Raw genomic sequence first — 18,748 nt, 5'->3', positions numbered from 1 at the left:
CTTCCATATAAGGAGAGATTAAAAAGACTGACTGTTCATCTTAGAAAAAAGTTGACTAAGGGGAGATATGATAGAGGTGTATAAAATCATGAATGGGTGGAGAAAGTGAATAGCGAAGTGTTATTTTCCCATTAACATAACAAGAACCAGGGGTTACTGAATGAAATTAATAGGCAGCAGGTGCAAAACAAACATGAAGTACTTAGTCACACAGTGCATATTAAACCTGTGGAACTCATTACCAAAGGATGTTGTGAAGACAGAATTAGGTAAATTCATAGAGGATACGTCCATCAATGACTATTATCCAAGATGGTCAGGGACACAACCCTGTGCTTTGGTCCTCTCTCTAAACCTTGACTGCCAAAAGCTGGGACTGGACAATAGGAGATGGATCACTCAATAATTGCCGCCCTCTGTTAATTCCCTCTGCAGTATCTGGCACTGGTGACTGTCAGAAGACCATATTCTGGGATAGATGAAAGATTGGTCTGACCCAATTTGGCCATTCTTATGGTCTTATACCATAAATATTTATTGTCCAGTTAATTTTCTGAAGTCTGTTACAATATACTAAAATTGCCTTTTTGTTTTGTCCCTCGCCCCGCACCCCCGCAAATGATTGAGTCTGAATTTCCATCTTTCATGATAGACTTTTAGCTTGTTGGAACATGTAATCAGAAGTGTACAAAATTCCAGAGAAATATTTTTCTAACACTCTCTTTCCAGACATTCTTATGTGACCTCCCTTTTTATTTTGTAGCTTATATTAAGCACCACTGGTATATAAAATAACATCTATTTATATCTTGGATACTATGGTCAGTGTGTTTACTCTTACTTTTTTTTTTCTTCTATTTGCCCATGTAAATTTGTACCCTTCCTGTCCTTTCTACCTCTCTGTGTTTGGACCCAATGAAAGCCCAAATTAAAACTTAGAATAAAAATATATTGGAATTTGTCATTGAGGCTTTTAGGTTTTACTCACTTAAATTTTTCTGAATGGTAACAAATTAAATTGAAATAATTTATCAGACTTTACTAAAATGAATTCAGTAAAATCGTGCCATTCTGCTGTCTACAGGTGTATTATAACCAGAATGTGTGTTTTCTTTTTAAGAGATACAACACACTTGGAGATTGAACCTTTCACACTTCTTGGCGTCTGTGCTGGGCTTATTCCATATCCTCACCATAACCAGTCCCCAAGAAACACTTATCAGTGTGCTATGGGGAAGCAAGCAATGGGTAAGGTTTTTCTGCTTCAAAATTGGAATGTTGTAATTTTAAACATCACACAGCCTAAAATACTACAAATATGCTTGTCTACTAGATCATTTTAAAATGTTTCTGAGGAAATGAGAACATTTCTTATGAGCAATGGCATATATGCCAGGAGAAATTGACTTTGTTCCAATTTTCATTTGTTTTTGTTTGTTTGTTATTTAAGAAATAGCTTAGTAAAATGGAGTCCAATTTTCTGGGATTTTCATACTTCAAAAGAAAATTTGAAAAAACCATAGCACTATTGTTCCTATTTTTGTAACAGTCATTACTTTCAAGTTTTCAGCATAGCTGGAAGATTGGCAGTGAGTGTTTTTTCTTTCTTTTTATACTGCAGTGTGCTGTGGGTTTCCAAACAAAAAAGAGAAAAAAAGTGTTTGCACAAAGAGAGTGAAAGCACGGAGAAGTGATTTTTCTCTGAATAGTTAGAGTACTGTCGTTTTTTAATATATATTCATTAAGACTCAGTACCATGGCACTAAGAATTTGTCTTTTCTAGTAAGGGAGAGTACTTCCTCAGTGACCTCTCACTTCACAGTATTTTATATTTTGGCTTTATTTTGGGAGAGGCGGCTATGGGGTCATCTCAATGAAACAAGAAATGAAGTTAATTTTCTAAGCCTGGGTTTTTAATTAATTTTAAATTAATAATCGTTGGTATGGTTTCTTTTAACTGCCATCTTATGTTAGGTAGTTCTAGTTTTGCCATTTGATAAGCAGCTAAACCATCATTAACATTTTCTTATTAACTTGCGCGCCTAACTAATGTGCTATTTTGTCAAGCCACAGCAAGTCCCATTGAAAACCTGAACGGCAGGACATCAGTTCAGTCTGCCCTGTTCAGACTTCAGCTGTACGTGTCAGTTTTATGTCTTGTGTTTGTGACAAGTTGAGATTACAGTAAAAGAACCCGATGTGTCATGAAAAAATGATCTCTTATGTTCGGTTTACAAAATCATTTGTTTTGTGATGTGACTCCTAAATTGAAACAGTACACCTTTTGTGAAAATATTCTGTGAGAATTAATGGAAGAATAGCTGCTTTGTACCTAATGGTCAACTTTATTGTGTCAAAATACTTATAAATTAAAATAGCAAGAGCTGCATTACCACCTTAAAAAAGAAAAAGTAGAGGCAATTTTTTTCCTTTACAAGTTTTTTTTCCCCCCAAGACTCTCTATTTTATGACTATTAGTCTCAGAACGTTTGGTTAGTTACCACACACAGTTAAGCAGGATCAGTGTGTACAGAAAGCCAATTCAGTATCTGTGGAGTTCTTTTGTAGTTTTCTGTGTGAAGGTTTTTTTTCTCGTTTTGTTTTGAGTGTCATTTGCAATTCATTGTCTGTGTTTTCTGAGGTTGGTGTATTCAGCTGCTTTGACCCTAGGTCTTGCACATTTAGCTCCTTGGATACAATCCTCTGACGTTACTGCTGACGCTAGGAACACAAAAGCCATTGAATATCTTTAGCAATAAAAAAAGCCTTTGTTTCGGTTTGTTATTACAAAACACCTGACTCCAAAGAATAAGCAGTGAGATAAAAGTACATTTTAAAAGTTGGCACATGACTTGGCTGTATGTTACTTTGTACACTGAAATATCGGCAAACACCCTGAGTCTTTATGAAAAGCTTGTGTATACTTGGGGTTTTTTTTGTTTAAGTGGAGGTGATACCTAGCTGTAGGAGATTGTTACATATGCTTGTAGATTAGCTGTGTAAAATGAAACCTACAGGATATTCATGTAATTTATTTCATTTGTTTGCATATATTTTTGTATTTACACAAATGCTGACAAGTACTTCAAACTTCTGTTGCTTGTTTTGCGCTTTAAAAAGTTCTCTCTCCCCTACTGGCTTTGCATAGCCCTCTGGAAGGACCAATGTCCACTCACTCCTTGTGGTGTCAAGAACTGGGAGTGTTGAGAGAGCATGCTGCCTCCCTAGAGGGAAGGTGGGACTTGGATTGCTCAGCACTGATGCTCTACTGATTTGAGGAAGCTGTATTGACAGGCTTTGAAGGAAGTCTTCAGTCAGAAACATAGTAATGTCATGGGTGAGAAGGGATGAGAAGCAGGGATAAATTGACCAGATCTCTCAATTTAGGAATTAAATTAATAATGCAATATAACTGGCAATGTGTAGATTATTAAAATCTCAAAGTCAACATTTCTACAGGATAGTGCTTATTAAATGTACTATACTGAAAAATATATTTCATGGACAGAATGAGTGTTCTTGTTAATGTGCCGGTGCACTCAATAGTAGGTAAGACGGACTTCACTCAAGTGGTGGGAACACACTTTGTCCAGAGAATGTACAGTGTGATGCATGTAGCATAATGCAGGGATGGGGGTGTTACCTGTACTTAGTTTACAAGTACAGTTATGATTGCAAGATCTGCTGATTGCATGTGCACATTGCAGTACAGAAATAATTTCAAATTTAAGACAATGGTGTGTTATTTAAGATTATAATTCAATATCCTGCATTATTAATGTTCCATATGTGGCTAGCATAATGCAATAAAGGATCAAAGACTCTGAAAATAGAGATGAATAAGACCTATTATTTATTGATTTATTTATTTATTTATTGTGCAGTAGCACCCAGCAGTCCCAGTCATGGACCAGGACCCTGTTTTGCTAGGTGCTGTACAAACACAGAACTTAGTCAGAAATGCAACACTCAAGGTTTTTCTACTACTAATTCAACTGCATTTTATATATATATATAATTAGTGTCTCTCTCTGTGAGTATATGGATATGGAAAGCAAGATGTGCATATTAATAATTCTACTATTACTCACATTGAAGATACGTAATGTTTTATCAGTCCAAATGTCAGAATATACGTGGTTGTAATGGAAACAATTTTACAGCCCTGGTTATTGCCTTCTGCCCTATGAAGGCTATAATAAAAAAAAGTGGACAAAGATGACTTCAACTCAGACGTCTGCAGATAATTTTTCTAGTACTAAGAACCGTTGCCATCTGCATATTGTCAGTTGCTCCTAGAGAACTGTAGAGGTCCCTGATGACTGGTATATTACAGGGCAAATTTAGTACCAATTCTCACAAATGGGCTGAGGAAGGAGATTGCAATTCTGGGAATAGTGTTTGTTTGTTTGTTTGTTTGTTTTTAAAGATAACATCTGTGATCTACACCTCTACCTCGATATAATGCTGTCCTCGGGAGCCAAAAAATCTTACCGCGTTATAGGTGAAACCGCGTTATATCGAACTTGCTTTGATCCACCGATGTGCGCAGCCCCACCTCCCCGGAGCACTGCTTTACCGAGTTATATCCGAATTCATGTTATATCGGGGTAGAGGTGTATTTCTCAATGTATTGAGAAGTAATGTGTCTCAACATTTTGTACAGACAGTTTATTGGTGGGGGACAAAGGGGGAAGAATACAAACAAACAAAAGCAAAACCAATGTGGGTTATTACTGGTCTGTACAACCTATTCTTGGGTTCTGCCACCAGCCATCGAGGGACAGCATTTGTGCTACATACTGTGCGTTCTCTTTTACCAGCTCTTCGCTCTATGGATGGAGGCACAGTAGTGCCTAAATTGAGCCAGGCTTTCATGCTCTGTCCCAATTTACCCATGATCTCTAACAGATTGTGGTTCTCCCCCCATTCCTCCAAAAGGGATCTTTCAAATACTAATTATCCCAGCCAGGGAACACCTAGCATGTAAAATTCCCAATGAGCTCAGTCCTCTTGTCCCCCGAGGATTCAGTGCAGCCTTTACATAAAGGTGTTCTATCTGTTCTATCAGCTCCATGCCCCTGCAGAAAGGAAGGAGTGGAAAGTTTGCTGTGAAGTAAATGGAAATACATTAGTACCAGCAATCCCTTTTTTTGGTACCCACACAAATGCTCCCTTTGGTTCATATTTAAACATAGTTTATTTTTTGTACATTTGTTGAAGTTCATTGTGCTTTACTTTGCTTGGCTTTTTGAGAGAAGCAAACAAAAGCTCTGTTCGTTTAGAAAGTAGACATAAATGTTAGTGGCTCCCTTCTTTCCAATACCCGCATGGAGGTCTTGTTGCAACATAGCAGACCTCAGGGAGGAAAAAAAGCTCCTATCTCTGTAAGTTTTGGGTGGGGTTTAAACAAACAGAGGAGGCTAGTGGTTTGGCAGCCAGGGGAGGGAAGGCAGGGGACTGTCTGCACTGTGAGCCAGGGGTGTAATTCCCAGCTCGAATACACATGATTGCACTAGCTCAGTGAGAGAGAGCACAAGAATAAATAGTAGTGTAGCCACAGTAGCACAGACAGCAGCAGTGAGTACATATCCATAGGGTTCGGGTGGGTTTGTATGCAGCACAGGTAAGCTATGCTGTCACTCCCCATGCTATTGCAGCTACAGTACTATATCTATATATCTATATATATTTGCACTAGTTCAATGAGAGCTACCTTTTGTATAGGATGCACCCTTTAAGGGTGGTTACTGCTGATATATTGCACGCTTACATTTCACTTTTATGCTTGAGTGAGTCGTGCTCTAATCAATTACATTCCTACTGGGGCATCTCACCCCTAGTTGCTTTTTTCCTGTTTCTTTATTTTTATTGTGAGTACTATTGCATCCATGGCTGGGAAAGCTAACCGCACGTATTGGTGTTCAAAAATTTTGCCATTTCATTTGTCATTCATGCCTGATCAAATGTGATGTAAGCAAAAAAAAACAAATCGAGTTAAAATTACCTTCTGGTGTGATGAAATACCAACTTTAAAGATAAGGAATATCCATTCCAAAAGAGAGCCATAATATTCATGCCCAGTAAATTTCCACTAGAATTTCCCAAGTTTTGTGAAGGTGTCACTCACAACTTTAGAAAACAAGGCATTTTCTCTCTGAACATTACTAAGATTGCAGGTATGTGGTTGGGCTGTGGTTGAACACCATAAACCTTGGCCTCTTTCTTGGTTTCCCTGGTTTGCCACTGGAACATAGCAGATATAGCCTATAACTTATAATATAACATAACAAGAGAGCATAAAACCCTTAGGAGGTAGAGGTGAGGAACAATCTGTATGTGTTTCACAGCCACGATAAAAGTGTATTTCTCATTCAGGAACAACTTCCACTGAAGAATCAGGAACTGCATTTAGGATCACCTGAAAACTTAATTTGTTTGAGTAATAAGCTCCACAGATTCAGCTTGGCCTAGAAAAAAAAGATTATTCAGACAGAGGTGGAAATTAACATGAAAAGTTTTGAGTTTCTTTCATTGGGGGAAATTATCCCCATGCTCTGCAGTAGGACTGTGCAGACAGTCCCCTGCCTTCCCTCCCCTGGCTGCCAAACCACTAGCCTCCTCTGTTTGTTTAAACCCCACCCAAAACTTACAGAGATAGGAGCTTTTTCAAAGTGTAGGGAAGTAAGATGGAGTTGTCTGAAAAGTTGTCTCAGTGGGTAGGAACTTCAGAGTATGGATCATTCCCTGGTGGTAACTGACAGGCCTGATTCTTTACCCAAGATGCAAGTGATGCTGAAGTATCCAGTTCTTCCCTTCCCCTCCCATTGCAAACTGAGGGAGGGAGGAACAGCCTCTGCCAAACTCCCCCAACAAATGGTGAATCACTCTTCTCCCCAAGAAGAAAGTAAATTGGTCACCAGTAAGATGCCAATGAAGCCATTTATCACCTGTGCCAAGGCCCCACTTGCACTCTGGGACGCTATTCAGTATTGACACTCCAGAGCTTCACAGCCACTTTGCAGACTCCAGGAAAGAGCAAGAAATCAGGAGAGTTTGTGGGACCCAGCAAAGAGGGCTGCCATCTTCTGCTATAGTATTTCTGTGTCCCTCCCTCTGCCTTGGGAAGGGGACTGTGTTGGAAGTGTTTTGTGACAGTCAGTATAGCATCGAGGGGAGGGCAAACCTTGGGAGTTGACTATGACAGTTGCCGTTTTAGATACTTGTTTTATTGGTGTGGTTTTTCGAGGGGGGTTTAGTATGTTTCTCAAATACAGATACTTAGAAAGTGCAAGTATTCGTATATAAAGCATGTTTTTGTCATAACCCTAATAATAGTGTTTTGGTGTAATGTTTGGCAGCCCAAAATCTTTGTGTTGCATTTCTTCCAACTGTAGCAACCAGTCCCCTTGAAATAACTGCAGGCAATGCAAATGTTTTGAAAACCTAGCCCCCGGGGCATAACTGCTAAATGTTTTTAAACATACTTTGTAGTTAGTTCTTTAAGATCATAATTTATAAATGACCTGGAGACACAGCACAGGGCCTCGCCCAGCAAACAGTAGTAACATATGAGTGCTTTCACTATTGTTCTGCTACACAACAGTTTACGTTCCCCCGCTGGGTATTAATTATTTTTTCTTCACAGATTTCAGAAGACACTTTGGCAGTCTGGTGGGAAATGGCCAGAATCTCAGTATCAAGCTGGGAGGTCTATACAAAGTGTTGAATTCTGAACCGTAAATTTAAAAGTAATTTCATGTAAAAAGACAAATAGATGGAGGGTGAACTTCTACTGTAGTCCTACCAGCAGTGACTCCTCTGATAACTTCAGAAAGTAAATCTGTCCTGGCTGCTGCTAACTGCATGCTTTATTCACGCTTTCTGACATTCTAACACAGACCGTTGAACTAATTATTACCCAGAAAAGGAAGTAAATATGATGTGCAGTGCCCAGATGCTGATCCAAAGCCCCTTCAAAGTCAATGGGAGTCTTTCCATTTATTTTGATGGGCTGTGGATCAAGCCCACAGCCTCTCTCAACAACTGCAATTATTAAGAATTAACAGAAAACCGTGAAAATGAACTTGGCTTTTGTTAACTTATTCAGGGCTAGAAGTTTACCAACCTGCTCTAGTTCAGAGTAAAACAGTCCCTTACCTTGGGGTTTAGTTTAGGGGCTTTTGTTTTGTTTTGTTTTGTTTGCTTTGATTTTTTGTTTGTTTTTAATTTATCAGGATTTTCTTGAGGATCTTAAAGCCATTTTAATTCTTTTTTTAAATGTGAAGTTATTTCAGCACAATCTCTAATATGAATTGTAAGGTTTCTGGGGTTTTTTCCTGTTTCTTCTGAAGACCTTGCATTACCAGATATGTTACCTTCATTTGTGAAATTGGTTATTTTACATGTTGGTAAACATCTAAAATATTTCAAGTAGTAAAATAGAAGTTTTCATGGTATTGCTTTTGTTTTTAAATACAGGTACCATTGGATACAATCAACGGAACAGAATCGATACTCTTATGTATCTGTTAGCATATCCACAAAGGCCAATGGTTAAAACAAAAACCATTGAACTGATAGAGTTTGAGAAACTGCCAGCTGGACAGAATGCCACAGTTGCTGTGATGAGCTACAGTGGTTATGATATTGAAGATGCTCTTGTCTTAAACAAGGCTTCCTTGGACAGAGGTAAGAAGCAACTGGGCCTATTCTTTGTCACGTGTGTAAAGCAAGCACAATAACCTATGTTTTTATAGCATTGCATGCTTATTGAATTAATATTGCCTAAATTATGAAGATTAAAACTTTTAAAATTAGGAAATCAACTTTGTAAAATGCTTTTTTTTTCTATAAATATAGTGGGGGGGATGTCTGTGTGTACATATATATGTGCTTGAACATGGTGCATTTATGGTGAAATTACACAAAATGCTTGTTCACTATGAGTATAGGTATGATGAAAACAAATGACTGACTTTTGACCTTGAATAACAAAGGATAAGCTATCCTTTTTCAAAAATATTTGTCTTGCATAAAGTTTAATGTGTTAGATAATCTGTTGGTGTGGGGCTTGCTTTTTAGATGGTGACCTGGGCCTTTGTTTGAGCCTAACAGAGAGAAAAAAGTCTCATTATTTTCCCCAGTATTGAAAGCAGTAGATGAAATTAGACTTTTGAATGTATTCAGCAGAAAAAAGAGAGCATGTGTAGTTTTATGTCATTATGAACTTAATGCTAGAGGAAAATAATGCCAGCAAACAAAATGGAGAAAAACAAATATCTACGTCCTCTTTAAAATCTACATAGTTCGGTCTGTTTTAAGTGGAAAAACATAGTTACCTTTCAATTAGTGTGTAAGTAAAATTTGTACTGCTGCCTGCTTTTAAACGTCACTCGTTTTGCACATATTCTTCAGCACTGTTTAGAATCAACAATAATTCTCACTTTGATTGAGTTAGTTTTAGTATCGGGTGGCCAAAACCAGACTCTTCCATTAGTTGATTCTGTCTCCCTTTTTACCCCTTCCTTAACACGCCTCCTGCTTGTTGCTAGGCAGCAATAATAGTATTCCTAGACATGTATCTTTGGCATTAATGTCTGCCGCACTTAATTTATGCCTTTCTTTCTGAAACAACAACAGGCATGATTTAAAACTGAATGTTTTCCTTTCTGGTAGACTGGTAACATTTACAGGGAAATCTAAAGACCATGTGATGCTTGTCAGGAATTACTTGACATAATCTAATGATATAGACGTACTGTAAATGGCTACAGCTATCCTTCAGATAAAATATAAGTTTACTAGAAGGCATTGCTCCTAGCTGACTAGATTTCTGAATATGGGAATGACGGGCAAGATTTGTAAGCCAGCTATTGCTCCTGGGAAAAGTTTTCTAAAGAGCACACAGTTTTTCATCTAAAAACATTTTTGTGGAGACATGTATAATTCAAACTTCCTTGTTTGTTTGTTTGTTTGTTTTTACTTAAAAAGAACATGGGGAGTACATGAAACAACACTAAATAGGCACTTTACTGTTGAGCAAACAGCTACCACTGAAAGTTTTCAGTAAAATCTTTAGCTATCAGAACCACGAAAAGGAAAAGATGTGCCAAACTTCTCCTTTTAAATCTGCACAGCTTTAAAATTGGGCTATCATCGTCAAATGCCTTTGATATATCTGAAAATATAGCGTGTGATCCGATTTTAAATTGTCAGCTTCTTGAGGCCAAAGACTTCTGTACAACGCTGTACATACTGAAAGTGTTCTAAAAATAATCCTTTTTGGGGTTTTAGCTATTATGCATTTGTTTCCTGTATTTTTAGCTAAATTAACCATTTTTAATTTTCTTTTGAGAACTGCTTGATTATAAAATAATTTCTGTACATTATTAATTTGAAAGAGGTTCTATTTTAGGATTTGGAAGGTGTCTTGTGTATAAGAATGCCAAGTGTACACTGAAGCGATACACAAATCAGACATTCGACAAAGTGATGGGTCCAATGTTGGATGCAGCTACACGTAAACCAATTTGGCGTCATGAAATTTTAGATGCTGATGGTATTTGCTCTCCAGGTATATAAAACGTTCTACCAATAATGATATTTGAATTGTCTTTGGTAAGAGAAATTAGCATTCATTTTTTTATAAATTGCTTTTTTAAATTAAATTAAATTAATGGAGATATCCTATCTCCTAGAACTGGAAGGGACCTTGAAAGATCATTGAGTCCAGCCCCCTGCCTTCACTAGCAGGACCAAGTACTGATTTTGCCCCAGATCCCCAAGTGGCCCCCTCAAGGATTGAACTCATAACCCTGGGTTTAGCAGGCCAATGCTCAAACCACTGAGCTTTTATTATTTCATATTTCTTAGAGTACTATGTCTTCTTAGTGGACATTAGAAAGCAGAAATGGTTATAGTTAAGAAAATAAGCTGGTATCTGTGACTGTATTTTTTTTTTAATATGCAGGATGAAAATGAAGCTCTAAATTTTAAATAAAAATGTCTGTATTTTGACACCTTAGCAAATGATGAAACTATATTGTTAAAACAATTATCTCTCACTACTTGTTTTCTTCCTCTTAATTTTCCTAGTCTTCTCATCTGGAATGTTATTGAACTTTTACTATTTAAGTCTCTCTTCTGTCATCAGATCTATATATTTAAAACGCATCCCTTATGATTTTTGCGTGTATCATCTCTACAGCTACCAACATTTGCAAACGATTAATAAGGATACTTGGGGAGAGAAAAGAGACTCCTTTTAACTCTCTAAAAGTATGTTTTGGCAGGACAGAGTGGGAAAAGGTTAAATATACCCTTATAATTAACAATGCAGATACGTATACCTATATAAGACTGGTCCAGCCAATATTGGGGGGTCTTTTAGTTAGGAAGTAGCCTAAAAGTCTGTTGGGATCCAATGGTAGAACAACTATAAAGGCCACTACATTTAATTTCAGCACTGAAGCCCTGAAGGAAATTTTATTCTAAAAATGAACCAGTTATTCTTTTTAAGGGCATTGGAATATTTTTAAGCTCTCAAAATGTTCCTGCTTTCCCTGGTAACTTAAAAGTATTGGGATAGAGAGGATTGTAGCTGGCTCCAAATGTAAAGCCTTGTCTATAATGGCTAGCCAAATCCAGTTTAAACTAATTTAGCCTGAACAGTCAACAAACATTAATTGAGCTTCAGTGCAGATGAGGGCTAAAACATTGATGCCTGCCAATGGGCATGCTGCAAACTTGGTTGTTCTTTTTTAAATGAAGTGAGTGAAAGAGTGGAAGGAACAGGAAGAAGCAGGTAAAGGCAGAGGGGGCGGGGAGAAGGTAACAGTGGTGTCGTCATATGTAATTTTCTTTAGAGAATTATGCAAGTGTCCAAAGTACGGATATCAGCTACCAAAACATATCAGTTTTACTCCTGCTAATATAAAAAAGAAATACAGGTGTAGAGCAGTGTTTTACTGGAGGATTCCAACCAGATCATCTTAGATATTTTCTTGTGTCCCTAATACCCTGACATGTTAAGTGGTTATCAACTTAAAATCAACTTGAGTTCCTTTTTTGGTAGGTCCTAGTTTGATTCCTCTATTAGGATATGTCTCTTACGCCAATGCATTACAAATATAACAGACCTCATTTCCTGTACACTTTGCTCAATTCATCCTTCCCCAGTGTACTTGTCATTTTAAATGTTATAAAATGTATTTCTGAATATATGTAGAAGGTCAAAAATACTAGCATGATGCTTGTGGGGGTTTTTTGTTTTATTTATTATTTATTTGTTTATTTATTTTCTATTGTTAGGTGAAAAGGTAGAAAACAAACAAGTGCTTGTGAACAAGTCAATGCCAACTGTGACCCAGACTCCTCTGGAAGGAAGTAATGTTCCTCAACAGCCACAGTATAAAGATGTACCAGTAACGTATGTCACACTACAATCTCATACTTTAAAATCTACAAATGAGGAAAGGAAGGACAGGTAGCAGATGCTCAGCACTGGAAAAGTAAAAGGCATAAAATTTCCTTAGAAGTTAGATTCAGTACCATGGGCCAGACTTTTCACAGATTTTTAGGTGCCTAAAGATGCAGATAGGCACCTCGTGGGATTTTTCAAAAGCGCCTAGACACTTAACCCCTATTGATTTTGACAGAAGGTGGGTTGGTCATCAGGGCCTCTCCCAGATGACACCCTAAGAGGAGGAGCTGGGCCCCCAAGGTTCAGTGTTCGGGGGTGGGCAGAGTCACAGGTTGGGGACATGGGGGTGACAGAGGAATATGAGGACACTGGTGTGAGAGGTTAGAGGTATGTGCAAGGGCAGGGCTCACATGGGTAGCCGCACAGTGAGCAGGAAGCAGCTGCTCCCCAGCCACTTCAGAGAGCAAAGGAGTGAGTGCTTTACTAGTGTTCAACCCTCTGTTTACCCAGGTTGGCGGTGTGGGACAGTGCTCTGCCTGCTACACAGACTGATAGAATGAGCTGTCTGTCAGCCTGTGTAGCAGCTCTAATTAGTCGTCCTCCCCCAGGAGGTGAGTGAATGGGGAAGGACAGCCAGTTTCCCCATAGAAAGGTCTGAAAACCTATAGTCTACAGGCAAACAGGCACGCTAGCATGTCTGTGTACCATAAGAGGAGACCCTCAATCCCAAGATGGCTGAGAGGTCCTGTTGACCTTTTAGGTTAGCTTATATGATTCAGATGGTATTTGGTATTTCACCAAAGCAATTCTCCTTTTCTCTCTGCTCTACCATGTCAAACTACTTTTCTCAAATCTCTCTGCATTCTCCTTCCACGTAAACTTTAAGTTGCACCATCAAAGCAATCGATAGTTCATGTCCTAGTAAATCTTTGATTCATCATCTTCTACACTCCCTGCCGTTCTCTCTCTATCCTTGATTCTTTCTTCCCCACTGCCCCTTATGTCTGGAGCAGCTTCCCAGTTAGTATATGCAAAGGACCCTCACTCTTGTTTCTTCATTTAAAAAAGAATAAGCCAAACTCAAAAACAGTTTGTTCCTTGATTCATTTCAATTATAATGCCCTACCTCTCATATTTTACTAATATATCTACTCCTGGGGGAATTCTGTGTCACTGTGCATGCACAGAATTCACATCCCCTGCAGATTTATTTGCTTCCCTGCAGAAAAATGACTTTCTGACAGGGAAGCAAAGGGAAGCTGCAAGAGCAGTTATGCACCACTCCCTAGCTGCATAGGTACATCATTTCATGCGCCCAGAGCAGCCGGTGGAGAGGTAAATCACCATGGGGCTGGGGACACCCCAGCCAGTGGCTCCTACCCTGAGCCGGGATCAGCTGCTAGTCCCGGCTGGGCTGGAGGTAGGGGAGGATGGGATTTCCTCTTCCCCTGCAAGGAGTGGCTGGGACTGTGTCAGACCCACCCCCAGAAACCTCCCCCAGCTGCAGGAAGCTCAGCATCCTCCCCTGCTTCCTTCACCCATCACTCCCCAGTTGTGGGGGGAGGGATCACTGTACCGGGAGTTGCTCTCCCAGCCACCCAACCCCTGTGCATCTGGACCCCCCCTACCCAGACACCCCTGCCAAGCCTCACCCTGTATACCCAGTACCCCCCTAGCCCTCTATACCTGAACCCCACCCTGCTGAACCTCAACCCCTGCATCTGGAGTCCCCCTGCACCCAGACCCCTGCCTCTGGACCCCCATCCCTGCACCCAGACCACCCCCCATTAAGCTTCCTGCACTCAAACCCCCAACCTGATGACCCTCCCTTCCCTGCACCACCCTGAGCCTCTACATCCAGACCCCATGCCACTGACCCCTATCTAGCTGCACCCAGATCCCCACCAAGTCCCACTCCCCTGCTGAGACCCCCATATCCGGACCCTTTCGCTGAGCCCCAACCACCTTCACCTGGAAACCCCTGCAGAGTCCCGTTCCCACTGCACCTGGAACACCCCCTCTCCCCCACGGGCCTCTGTGCATCCAGATCCCCCCACACCTAGATCCCCCACTGAGCTGCCTGCACTCAGATTGTCCCACACACAGCCCTCTCACCCCACACCTGGATCCCCCCTACACTGAGCCCCTTCAGACTTGGATCCTGCCTGGCTGAGCATGCCTGCCCCACACCTGGTGCAGAGGGGCAGGCCCCAAGATGTTTCTGGGGCAGGCCCAGTCTTGTGCTGTGTCAGGGTCAGGTACAGCCTCACCGCTGAGTCCATGTCCCAGGGGTGGTGGGGTTGCAGGGTGATCTCCCACCTTCATGCAGCCAGTGGCCTGTGCTCCCCACTGCATGCTGGAGCCTCTGCATTTATTTATTGACAAATAAAACTTGCAGAATTTTGCATTACTTTAAAATATTGTGTGCATAATTTTAATTTTTTTTACACAATTTTTAATTTTTGGTTTAGAATGCCCTCAGGAGTATATATCACGTAGTATTTCTGCCCATGTACTAGTATCCATTGCGACTGGCACCTGTTATTTGATACAACTCTCCTTATGCATAGTGCGGGGCAAAATGGAAATAGTCTATTGTTTTTTCATTATTTATTTAACAAACACAACTAGAAATAGTTGACATTTGAGTGAGGGATATTGGTGACTTAATTTTTGTTCTCTGCTCTCAATTTATTCCCTGACTTCCTTATTGCAAATATAAACCTGTAATTTGGTTTGGGCAGTTGTTGATTCTTATGGAAAATCCAGCAATGTACAATATATAAAGAGACTTTATCAGAAGAGGCCATCAGACTATGCCCGCTGTCTTGTATTTGACCTTAATCCCACCTTCTTGCTCTTTTGCTATGAGTTTTTAATCCCTCTGTTCTCCGGGAATACATCCATCTTTTGAATTCTATATTACAATTTTGCTTCAGTGGTCTTCCATATACATACCACCCACAAAATTTACATTTACAGTCAGAAACCTGCTGACCTATAAATTTCTCTTCATAACTTCCACTTGGTTCTATGTGCATATAAATTTAAATGGTGTTTTTAGGGTGACCATATGTCCCAATTTTATAGGGACAGTCCCGCTATTTGGGGCTTTTCCTTATATTGGTGCCTATTATCCCCCCACCCCCTGTCCTGATTTTTCATACTTTCTATCTGGTCAGCCTAGGTGTTTTTGTCTCTCTATTAGATACAAAGGTGCAACTGATTCATATATTGAGAAAGTAATGATCTCTTCAAATGCAGAGGATGCTTTTTTGATCAAAATGTTGTTGAGACAAACTAGACGTCCAGAAATTGGAGATAAATTTAGCAGTCGTCATGGACAAAAAGGTAAGTCTTTTTATTAAAATGTATAATGGTAATTAGATGTAATGGAAGCTTTTATATCTTCTCTTCAAATGATATGAGTATGTAATAAAGTGTGGTTTGAATTTTTATGGACTGAGACGGACTTATATCAGGTCTACACTACAAACTTACCTTGGTATAACTGTGTCGCTCAGGGGTGTGAAAAATCCACACCCCTGAGCGACTCGGTTATACTGACCTAATCCTCGGTGTAAACAACACTGTGTCTCCCCTTGACACAGCTACCACCTCTCATGGAGGTGAATTAACTATGGAGGAAGATCTCCCATCAGCATAGTCAGGGCCAGCTTTAGGCACTGCAGGGCCCGATTCGAAAGAGCTGCCGCCGAAGACAGCGGCGGGACTTCGGCGGCAGCTCAATTGGCGACCGGGGCCTTCGGCGGCACATCGGCGGAGGGTCCTTATGGACGTTGCGGGGCCCTCTTAGGGGCACGGGGCCCGATTCGGGGGAATCGGGTGAATCGCCCTAAAGCCGGCCCTGAGCATAGTAGCGTCTTCACTGTAGAGCTACAGCAGTGCAACTGCTGCAGCATTTTAGGTGTAGGCCTGCCCTTAATCAAAAAAGAGCTTTCCCGTTTCCTGTTCTCATTAGGTCAGTTTGCGAGGCCTGTTGTACAAATGTTACTGCTAGAAAAACATATATTCTCACATAGTCTGTTGAGAGTGCCTAATTTAGTAACTGTATGGGAGGAAGTGAGGAAGGAAGTCAATGGAAGTAAGCATACCAACGTTATGAGCCTGAAGGATGTTGGAGTCACCATTCGTAACCAAGAAAGAGGATGGGGAGAATTCTCTTTTAAGGATGTGTGGTTTTAGTCATGTTACTAAGTTTGTCGTGGGTTATCCAGACAGAGATTGGAGAGGAAGTCAAAAATTCAATTCTGAATGGACAGACAGGGTCAGGGATGGAGAGGTATATCGGAGAAGCATCAGCATGGAGGTAGGTGACCAGATGAGGTCACTCCAGGCCAGGATGTAGGGGGAGACGTTGACCAAGAATAGAGTTCTGAGGTGCACCAACAGAGACCAGAAAGGGGGAGGAGAAGTACCCCCACAGGACGTACTAAGGTCCTAATCTTGGAAGGGACTGAACACCTCTGGAGAGCACTGGATGTCCTCAACTCCTTTTAAAATTAATGATTGTTAAGGATAGTCAACACTTTCAAGGGAGCTGCTCAGCCACAAGCAGGATTGGACGTTAAAGGAGTAGTCAGGGATAGAATGAGAACCGGGGGCTTGATCCTGTGTGCATTGAAAGCAATGGCAAAAGTTCCCTTAATGGCGCTGAATCAGGCCTCAGGAGAGTACAGTTTCTGAAGCTTGGGGAGCAGAGAGTTTTAAGGGAGAGGGAACAATCAACTGTAAACTGCTTTTAAAATCAATTTCAACCCATTTGACCCCACAATGAGACAATGTGTGCTTGGAATAAATTTTTACTTGGAGATATAATCTATTCTGCTGCAAATATAGAATTTTATTGATTATTCAAATAGCCATGGGTATGACTGTAGTGAGGGTTGCAAATACTACTTTATTGTAAGTGCTATACTAGTCCTGACATACTGTAACTTTGTTTAATTTTTTTTCATCTTATTTTGGCTTGAGAACATTCCTACTCAATTTCATGCCACAGGAGGGTGTGTGGAGGGCAAGGGGTGTTCATTTGTTTATAAAATTTGAAGTAAATTGGCCAGGCCAGTTTGCTTCAAATTTTAAAGATCTTTGACCTTAAAATCCCACTCTGATCACTTACCATGTACGCCCCCTTTCACTTATTATGTGAATTTAGCTGCTACCATTTCAAGAACCACCAGAACTAAAATTCAGTGCTGCCTGACATCTGAGAAATTGAAACCCCAGCATTCAAATGATGTAAAGCATTAATCTCTCAACTCCAGCAGCCCATGAGTCACTATCTGCTAAAATCACATCTAGAGCAAAATGGAATGGGGAGGAATATAGTGATCGCTACAGTTGTGTGAATAATGGAGGAATCTGTTGAATCTGACACTTTCAAATATATTTGTCCAAGGTTAGGTGAATGTTACATGACCAGTTCTAATTATTGCATGAACTAAGGATCAGTGTCTCACAATCTGAGGCCTATCTTTGCTAGGACTCTGGACTCCTCTTAGTCAGGCTTCAGGACAGGATATGGTAGAGAGAGAGCACTTTTTGCTCCAATGGATGACTTCCTGCTGTCCTTAGACAAGGGAAGTATGTTCATACTCTTCCTGCTCAACCTCTCTGCAGCATTTTATATTATTGATTATTATCAAATCACCCTCTGCCACCTTCAAGAGGCTTCAGGTGAATCAAAACTCACTATAATGGCTCATATCTTTGCCCTCAGACTGAACACAAAGGGTTGTTGGGGACAAGAGTTCCTCGTTAGCTCCTAGTCCTCTCATGTATGCAGTCCCATCAGTATGAGTCCTCTCTCTCTCTATTATTCTACATCTGTATAAAGGCCTTGGGAGAGCCAGATGACCTGGGCTGAATGCCAACAATATGCGCACAACATCCAGTTATATCGCTTTCTCGGTGTCTACCTGAATCAACAAGTGGATGAAGAGCATCTGGCTAAAGTTAAACCCAGACAAGAGTGAGGTGATGTTAGTGGAAAGGAAAACACTTCAAAGAGCTTGTCTCTTTTATATATATTTCACACTACTGATGACTTCTTTCCTCAGAGCAGGTAGGCAGTCCATAGGCTTGGGGTCCTTTTGTACCAGTCAGTGCTACTGGATTATCGAACCAATCATAGCAGCAAAAAAATGCACATCTGGTATCCATGACCAAACAGATCACTTCTCCCCATCCTACCAGACATGGATCTGGCCACAGTCATCCACACACTTATGACCTCCAGGTTTGACTACTGGAACTGCAGCAGCCTGTCTGCTTAGCAGTGCAGGCTGCCATGATCACATC

The 18,748-nt window shown here is 40.4% G+C and overlaps 1 protein-coding gene across 3 annotated transcripts in view; it reads left to right on the top strand.

Moving 5' to 3' along the window:
• Positions 1-18,748, top strand: part of POLR3B (RNA polymerase III subunit B) — a 126,778-nt gene that overhangs the window by 70,247 nt on the left and 37,783 nt on the right. For 2 of the 3 annotated variants that reach the window (XM_005300791.5, XM_042843615.2), the window contains exons 19-23: positions 1,121-1,248; positions 8,482-8,691; positions 10,418-10,576; positions 12,313-12,430; positions 15,633-15,775. In XM_005300791.5, the coding sequence (XP_005300848.1) occupies positions 1,121-1,248; positions 8,482-8,691; positions 10,418-10,576; positions 12,313-12,430; positions 15,633-15,775 (758 nt within the window). The remainder of the gene's footprint in view (positions 1-1,120; positions 1,249-8,481; positions 8,692-10,417; positions 10,577-12,312; positions 12,431-15,632; positions 15,776-18,748) is intronic. The other variant, XM_065581755.1, reaches the window with a different exon arrangement.

This window comes from Chrysemys picta, chromosome 1, assembly GCF_011386835.1.
Source record: "Chrysemys picta bellii isolate R12L10 chromosome 1, ASM1138683v2, whole genome shotgun sequence".
Taxonomy (NCBI): domain Eukaryota; kingdom Metazoa; phylum Chordata; order Testudines; family Emydidae; genus Chrysemys; species Chrysemys picta.
The sequence above is the reverse complement of the archived record's forward strand: the minus strand, read 5'-3'. Positions and strand labels throughout refer to the sequence as shown.